This window comes from Nuphar pumila, chromosome 4, assembly GCF_984573655.1.
Source record: "Nuphar pumila chromosome 4, dmNupPumi1.hap1.1, whole genome shotgun sequence".
NCBI classification, from domain to species: domain Eukaryota; kingdom Viridiplantae; phylum Streptophyta; class Magnoliopsida; order Nymphaeales; family Nymphaeaceae; genus Nuphar; species Nuphar pumila.
In genome coordinates, this window is record NC_143252.1 from 136,098,550 (window position 1) to 136,107,667 (window position 9,118).

Sequence of the window (9,118 nt, forward strand, 5' to 3'; positions counted from 1 at the left end):
CAGGCTAAGCCTATTCGAGCGCTCTCATTTCTCAAAAGTAATCTTTTGATCAACAGTGCTTTGATCAGTCAGGGCGGTGGGTTCATCTATCTTAAGGATCATATCTAAATCCATATACCCTAATGTAAATAGAATAATTTCTTTCCAATCACTAAAGTTAGATTCATCAAGAAAAGGTATAGAACTTAAGCCATCTAAAATCACAAAACTAGAAACTGTATGACAAAAGACATGTATCAAAAGAAAGCATATATGAGATAAACCTGATAAAAAAATAATAAATAAAAGGCCATGAATATGCTTATTTTCGGGTGAATGTAGGGGGTCATCAGAGTCCTACTTTAGTAAGAGCTCTAACACTCGTAATCACTACGCCTACCGACCATAGTTGGTAAAACTGTGGCTCATGTGAAGCTAGATTATCTACACAAGGTACCTTTGGATACACATGTGCGATGTATCTTAATATATTTGTCTCATTTTACCCTACCTAAATTCCAAACACAATAAAACTACATTTTGGTCGTTTATTGTTTCATGAATCAAGTACAACAATAATGTTGGCTAAATCTATATGATAGTATAAAAAATTTGATAATATACGTGTATTCAGTCACTTTGGTGACATGAATTCACTAAGTCATCTAGCTATCCTTGATGCCAATGTTATACATTCATTTATGCATGCATAATTACAAATAAAATGCATGAACAATAACAAAAGCCAAACTTAAATGGGTAAAACTCTGAGTTCTCAAATAGGAATCAGTCTGAAAACACTCTGAACTGGTTTGAAACAGCCTTGAACCAGTCATCCAAGGGTCTGAACCTTATGAACTAGTGCTAAGTATGAACAAAAGTTCATAAAAACCCTATAACTGTATGCCAAAATTCGTGTATCTTCTTATATTTATGAAAACAGGTTCTTAGCATCTCGAAACTGGTGAGAAACTGAAAAGAACCGATTAAAAATGACTCTGAATCGGTCCTAGAAAGGGTTGAATCAGTCACAGATCCGGTTTGATCCAAATAGTGTCTGGATCCTTACTGGATCCAGGTCTGACCCGGTACTAACTGGATTTGGGTCTGACCCGGTATGAACCGAATTCGAGTCTAATCCGGTATTAACCAGATCTGGGTCTGACCCGATACTTACCGGATCCGGGTCTAAACTGGTACTAATCGAATCTGATTCATACCCGGACCCGATCCGGTTCCACCGATAAAAAGCAAAAAATAGATGCCTGAGGGTTTCTGTTTACAAAATTAGTGAAACTGAAAGGGGGGTTTACCCATCTGGCCTGCCGACGACCCACACCGGAGCCCCGCCGGTGATGCATCTTTAGCAAGATCCTGGCGACGACATCTCCCACCTCGCCCGATGATAGAGGGGAACAGAAAAAATATCGGATCAACAACGACCCATGCTTGCCAACGACTAACATTGCCGCTCTGCTCACGGCGGAAACAACATCGGCCCCGACGATGTCTCCACCCACCTCGCCCGACGGTAGAGGGGAAGCTGAAAAGGGGATTTTGCTGCCCTGGATACTGGGTGATGCCAAACGGACCACGGTGCCAGTGAAGCGGCCGACGAAGGCCGCCTCTTTCCAACAATGCACCCACAACGTCTTGCAGACGTCGACAAGAAAAGCCTCACTGCCCGACGGCAGATGAAACAGAGAATGAGAAAAAGGGAGGTTATTAAAACCCTTGTTGTTGCACTTCACCCTTGTTTGTCCAGCGATCCGGCGAAAGCACCCCCCCCCCTCCCCTTTTCGACGACAGTCAGAGGCAACCCCAACGTCGGTTGGCCTCCCTGCAACCCAACGATGCAGGTAAAACCCCAACTCTGTTTTTTTTTTTTTTGTTCGGTTGTCGCTGCCTGCGACCAACGTCACCCCACGGCAACTGCTCCGCCGATGGCCGAAAACCGATGAACCATAGCGCCTTGCGGCGATGGGCAGCCAAAAAACACTATCGCCCCTATAGAAACAATCGTCCAAAAAAGCGCCAACAAGGCCAAACAGCGAAAAAGCGTAGCATGAGCTCATAACCCAATGTTGGGATCCTCTGTTGTGCATAACAAAACCAAAGCGTACCTGAGGCGACGATCGAAGAACCGAATGATGGCTGGTGGTTGGCGTTGGTGGTTGTAACAGGATGAGCTTCGCTCCTCAGCCAAATCGTCGTCCTCCAATGAGTCGTCGTCCTCCAATGAGCGCAGGCTCTTTCAGCAGTTTAACCCTTTTTCTGTGCTTATCTCTTGATGCTCGCTTATTTAGGATCGCTCGTGGATACCCTCTTTATAGCTGCAGCAGAAATGGGTTATTGTAATAGTTCTCTCCCTCATTTTTCATATGTTTCTATGTTTATTGGAAGGAACACCGAAAGAAGAAGTTACCATAAACGTGGGTAACTGCCACACATCGTGGCTTATTCCAACAGATGGGTGGTTAGTGATGCAGGGCAGAGTCAAAAGTCAAAACCTAAAGCAACCTCAAGAAGTGGGGGATTCAATTAGCTAGTAGGTGTTGTTTATGTGGTTTAGATGAAGTCAGGATATCACCTTTTCAGAGGTTGCATTTTCATAAATGAGCTTATGAAGACGTCATGGCAGAAGTTTGATGGCTTTTGGAACCAAGTCACTAATGTGAGGGATATTATGCTTGCTTTGAATTTGCAGGCCAGGAGTAAGAGGTGGTTATTCGTGTGGAGGTGTTGGTTACTACTCATTTGGACAGGGATTTGGTTCATTGGAATGGCATCACTTTCAGGGGTAGAAAGCCAAATTGACGGACCTTGCAAACAAGAATTAAGTGGGAGCTGAAAGAAAGACCGAGTCTGAAATGGCCCAGTTTAGATCTAGGCTGAGTGGGCAACTCTAGGATTGAAGTTTGATATACGTGGCTCCTTGAATTACGCCTTTTAGGTTTTTTTTAAGTACATTTCGTTGGCATAATAGATTCAGCATGACAATCAGGCCATAATACAGGAAAACAGAAAAAATAGGGACAGCTTAGAAGCAGAGTGTGAGAGGATGGAGATTTTGAGCTCTCTCTCTGCTTTTTATTGAAGGAATTGCTTACTAACAATATTTGTGATCTTTCTCGTACATCAAAACTTGCAATCTGATACCAAAGTTGGGAACTCAGAATGGTACATACAAAACCAAGGCCTTCATTTCATGAAAGAAACCATTTTTTGGCATCCAAATATCCAGAAATTGGAGAAAAAAGAAAGAAACGAAGGAGAAGATTGACAAGGTCTAAAAAAACAACCCACAACAATGAACAAAAACATTTATAAGTATCATCCAAGTGAAAAACAATCAGCATGTCAAATTCTCTACACCACCTTGATCTACAAACAGGCCTGGTCTGCTATGTATAGTTATATTCCTGCTGCTATCCCTCTTCTTCCTCCCCCTCCTCTTCTTCGATATCTCTCTTGTCCCTAACATACCAACCATATGAAGACTGTTCACAATCTTCTCTCCAAACCCATATCTTCCTCTCATCTCTGGCATCAATATGTGGCTGATAAGGGGCCTTCTCTTCTACTTTTTCAAGATGAGAAGTGGGTTTCTTTGGTCCAGTATGGGTTTTCTTTAATCCCAAGATCTTCTTCCATCTTCTGCATCCCTTTGGTGGTCTAGGCAACGAGTCCTCATCAGCAACACATAGCTCATCCCTGAGTGTCACCTTTTTGCCATTGTGAAGGCCAGAAGCACTCCTGCTACGATCACCCTTGAAGGGAAGCAGCCTCCCCTGATGGAAAAGCTGGTCTGCTGTCAACATATTGAAATTGCCCACAGAGAACTCAAAATCTGCATCCTCTGGTGGAGCCCCCACAGCCCTCTCACGCTTGATGCACCCACTGCTCAACTCATCTGCCTCTACAAAGTCACTGGAGAAGGATATCCTTGGGCTCAAGGGTGCACAGAATGGTTGATGCTCTGTGTTGAACATGTCTATGCAAGCCATTCAAATCTCTCTCTCTCTCCCTCTCGATGTGAGGCAGTTAGCCTCAGCTTGGGCATTTGGGGCCCGAGCCCACATGTATTTATATGTGCACATGCATGTCAATTCATCATACATGTGTATGCATGTACTCTTAGATCATACATCATGAGAATAGATATCCTATTAAATTATTCACTCATGTCACTGCATATTTTGTCAATTGTACAGCTAAAAAGGGATCGTACAGCTATACGGGTCTTTGTCGAACACAGACATGGTAGGTTCACTCAGGGACAGTTTGGTCATTTTCAATTTTCAAGACCAAATCTTCTCTGATGTGCTCATATCTCAATATCTCTGTGTGTGTGTATTATTTAACTCACGTTAACAAGTTTGTAAAGTAAATAAATAAATAATGCATGCTGTAGCCTGTCGTTTGACAGATCATACAAGTGTAGGGTCTCTCCTCGATATTATACAAATTTTTTGTATTTATGAATGTAGGTGGTGAGATGAGATAATATACAATCAAGTTGTGTGGCTTTTTGTGGTGATAAATAAGTAAACTCTGTTGCCACGAAACGACAGACAGTGCTATACTTTTTCATTTTGCAATCATCTATTAATCTCCTTTTAATTTTTTTCCTTTACTGTCAACCGCAATTGCTTTTTTAGTTGCAAACCGTAGTCATAAATCTCATTATCGGTATTTTCTTGCAAAGGAAAATCTTGTGATAAAAAATAACTGTCTCTCAGGAAAATCTTGGGACGATATATTTAAATTTTAAACATATATATAAGAAATCATTAAAATATATAAATAAGACATTAATAATATAATAATATCATGATAAAAACATGATATTTTCCAAAAAAAAATGATATTTTGAAAATATTGCATTTTTTAGATATTATACCAGTTGTTGCAAATGTCACCATAAACACCATATTTATGAGTGTTGCAAACTTGCTAAACATAGATGATCACAAAGGATATCAAACAATGCATAAATTTAACATGCTTTATTTGTGACTGGGTATTTTTAAGCACAAATTTTGAAAATACATTGAGCAAAAAAAAAAAGTTTTATTGCCCACAACAACTCTGATCATCTAATAAGGGCCACTCCCGAACATCACCAAGCTGAAGGGTTGTCACGAGTTTGAATTGTATTATTGTACTTCCATTGCTGGGAGGCCAAAGTTGGATGTTATACTTTCTAATGGGCAAAGGTAACTTGAGATTTCTTAAACTAATGAGTTTGCATTGAGTGAGTTTATTTTTTCATATATTTAAGAAAAAATGATATTTTATCACCCACAAGAACTATTTTTTGGCTAAGGAGCTTACCAATTTCTACAAGGTGGAAGCTGACTATACTCCCTAGCAATGTTGCCACTATCGGAATCAGACCTGTATCGTTTGGCCAACGATTCAAGTGTATCGCCGATACCAACACTCAAGTGTATGTTTCGAATAGGCCAAAAATTAAATAAAAATTATTATGTATCAATCATATAACATGACATGTGTTAAAACCATTAAAATAATATTAAAAATATTTTAAGATATTTTTATATTTATTAAAAAATAGCTAATTCAGGTCAGTATCGTATCAATTTTCTGGCGATACGTTACATATCGGCGATCCAGGCCGATAAGCATCGATACTGCCAACATTGCTCGCTAGCAGTCAAGGGCAACTTCAAGGGTTTTACCAACTGGAGGCATATAGATCAATGTACAATCAGTGATAGTAGGTTTTCTCTTGGACTAGCAAGAAAAAGAAAAGTTTTGTTTAGTACTCTTTACATGCCTTATAACTTATTTCTTGCTTATCCTCTCAACAACAACAAAAAAAAAAAAAAACTTATTTCTTGCTTATCCTTATGCAAGGCTTTACACATTAATGCATTTAAAATTTTATCTTAATAAATTATTTAAGTGAATGTATACAGTCCTTCAAAATATCCATTGAAAAACTTACTTTAAAAGTTTTGAAGCCTACCAGTACAAAGCCCAATCAAAGCTCTGATCAACATGGGTACTTTGGAAGCAACCAATAAAGTTGGTCAATTTTCATTTTTCTTTCCACACTAATGACTTTTCATTGAAGAGAGGACAGAGTTATGTCTCCCCCCAATTATTCAATGGAATAAATACAATACATGGCCACACCATAAAGCAGTGGTGCAATATAAAACCAAAAGATGTTGAATGGTTGATATATGCTGTTGAGGAAACTGCAGATTGTGGTCTGATGGGACAGAAACAGCAAAGCTAAGCAGAGGCAGATTGGTCACAGGCAATGTTGTCAGTATCGGTATCTGTCCTGAATCGTTGAGCCACATATTCAGCTGTATCCGAACCGATACCGATACTCAACTCAAGTGAATCATTCTGTATCCACTATAAAATAATAAATAATTATTGCATGTCAAATCATAACATGACATGTGTTAAAATTATTTTAAAAAAAATAATTTTAGTATTTTTCATTTATTTAAAAATAACTGATTCAGGGTGAAACATATCGATTTTTCTGTGGATACGATGCATATCAGCCGATACAGGCCGCACCGACACTGATAACATTGGTCACAGGGTGTGGCCTTGGTTGTTGGTTTAGCTGGTAGGAAAAGAAAATTGGAGGTAATAAATGGAACAGGGTGCAACCTGCCAAAGTTTTTATTGCTAAGTTAAAGGGGAGGTGGGTGGAGGGTGAGGTGGGCTCATTTGACCAGGCTTTGACTTGTTTGTAGAAATGATACGGTTGGTGAGCTGGCTGATTCAGACGCTTTGGAAGGACCCAAGTGACTGACCTCAAAGCCCCCACCTTACTTTTATGGGGAAAATTTATTTAAGGGCCGACCTTTTACCCCTTAACTTTAAAAATGGTCTTCACATTTCTGAATTTCCTGATATGATCTTTTGTTTTTTAAAACCTGACAGACAAAGGTTTGCATCTTTTAATTCAAGTTATATCATTAGGGGTGTCAACGGGCTTGGTTTACCCAGACTCGACCCGGACCAAACCCTATAAGGTTCGAGTATGGTGATAAATAAGAAGACATGATTAAGACCCGGGTGTAAACTCGAAAGTCCAATTAATACATGGAATTAAGACCCACAAAATTTCAATGTAAAAATGATAAAAAATATATATATATAGTTTTATCGGGTTTGGTTCATGTAGTTCATATCTGGTTCAGATATGGTTTTTCTTATAATGAACCTGATTAGACCTGAATCTGGATCCGATACCATACCCAAAAATCTGGTCCAAGTTTGATTCCAAATGGGTCCAAACCAAACCAGACCCTTTGACAGCCCTATATATCATAAGTCAAATTAGAATAGTAACCGTCATTATTAATAGTTCAAACTGTTTATTTTTTATGAATATGAATTAGTATTTTTTATTTTTCAAAGGATAATAAAAGAAACCAAAAACGAATCATGCATGTTTTTCAAAATGATAAATGTTGATCTGATTATTTAACTTTTTTTTTTTTAAAAGTTGGCCTATATTTAAAATTTTATAAAAGTGAAGATTATTTTTTAAAATTAAAGGCAAAAGGTTGGCTCCTAAATGAAATTAAGGGCAGATTCCCACGTTTGCTTACATTTGTCCACTATACCTGGCCCAAATGCTTATGCCTTTCTTTATTTAACACCATGGCCTGCTTTTTTGAGCTTTTCTTGGACAAGAAAATCACCTTGATGTCATTTGGCTTGTAGGGCTGTCAATGGATCGAATTTTGTTCAATCTTAGACCTAATCTGACTCCGTTTAATTAGATTTGGTAAGCTAAAATTATATTTGATTATAACCAGATGTGGATATGGTTTTGATTTTTTATTATCAAATTCGATGAATATTCAAATTATGAAAAAAAAAATCTTTTTTTTTATATTTACAAGAAGAAATCACCTCCAGGATCAGAGAACCAGTCGCACTGGCTCTGCCTGTAACGATCACTGTCTTGGCAGCATAAAACTCCGTGAGCTTACCCCTTGCCTTCAAGGAGTCACCACATTTCTGTTTGTGCAAGGGATGATGCCCATGAAATTTGAACCTAGATAGCCCGCCTAGCAGCCTAGGCCCCATCCCACTATGCCAATCCCCTTTGGGGCATAAAAAATTGAATTTCATGTGTTTTTTACGGTATGAATCCAAGTTCATTTAGCCAATATCTGATTAGGTAGATCTGATATTGGTCAAATCTGACCTGAATCCAAACCATTTACATCCCCAAGCTTGGGTGGGATTTTTAGTCTTAAAAGAGATCATCACCAACTTCATACCTTTTGACATTTCATTGTGGTAGGTCGTTTTCATCAAGTCCGGCTCAATAAATGTGATCTACATTCCTTATTTTTCAAAGACTCTTGATAAAAGAAACTGGTCATACTTTTTTTTTACCATAAGCAAAATGGTCAATCCTAATATAATCCTGTGCTTTGAGTGTTGGAGAGTGGGGCATACTAAGGTTGGTCCAAAACCTTTTGCTTGTTTTGCTAGAATTGTACAAATATGCAGCATGGCTGCATGGTGAGTATGCACCAACCTGCTTGACAGCCACCCATCTTGATGTTTCTTGAAATAAGTGTGTTGTGCATCTCAAAAAAAATGATAGGATGGATGGTCATCATCAGCAGAGCTGCATGCACTGCTGCTGCATAAAAATGACCTCATCATTTAAAATGTCTCTACATTGGTCCAACAAAAGTCCAAGCCAAGAGAGTACAGCTGGTATTGGACTTGATCTCTTGATAAGGGAAGACCAAGTCAAATTAGTCTTCTTGGGCCTAACTCATGGCTTGGCCTTTTTGTACTTGATTGTTAGGAAACATAGCCTAGCCTGGTCTTTGAATTGTTTGTACTTGTTTGTTAGGAAACTTAGCTTAGCCTTGTGTGGGTCACAAGTCCTATGAACCATGGTTGGCATTATTATTTTGTTGATAACAGCGATGTAAATAGTTATGATTTTCATTTTTGCTGACAAGGAACCCTTATCGAAGTAAAGAATTAAAACCCAGCTTGGGCCACACCACCATCCTGCCTTACGTGGCTCACCATACACCTGTGCACCAGTAGGGTTTGATCCTGAGTCTTTAACTCAATGCCTCACAACAGCCTTCACTGGCCA

At 38.9% G+C, this 9,118-nt stretch overlaps 1 protein-coding gene across 2 annotated transcripts; it reads right to left on the minus strand.

The window, feature by feature from the left end:
• Positions 1–2,232: 2,232 nt before the first annotated feature.
• LOC149841201 (uncharacterized) lies at positions 2,233–4,018 on the minus strand. Of its 2 annotated transcripts, XR_016431646.1 has the most exons (2): positions 3,358–4,018; positions 2,233–2,312 (listed from the first exon to the last, which is right to left on the minus strand). XR_016431646.1 is itself a non-coding variant. In XM_090004706.1 (1 exon), exon 1 carries the CDS (start codon positions 3,984–3,986, stop codon positions 3,408–3,410), a length of 579 nt encoding a protein of 192 aa, XP_089860832.1. In that variant the 5' UTR covers positions 3,987–4,018; the 3' UTR covers positions 3,158–3,407. The 2 variants fall into 2 exon arrangements, 1 of the variants encoding a protein (XP_089860832.1); XM_090004706.1 differs by lacking the exon at positions 2,233–2,312 and having other exon boundaries at positions 3,158–4,018.
• Between the last annotated feature and the right edge of the window lie 5,100 nt (positions 4,019–9,118).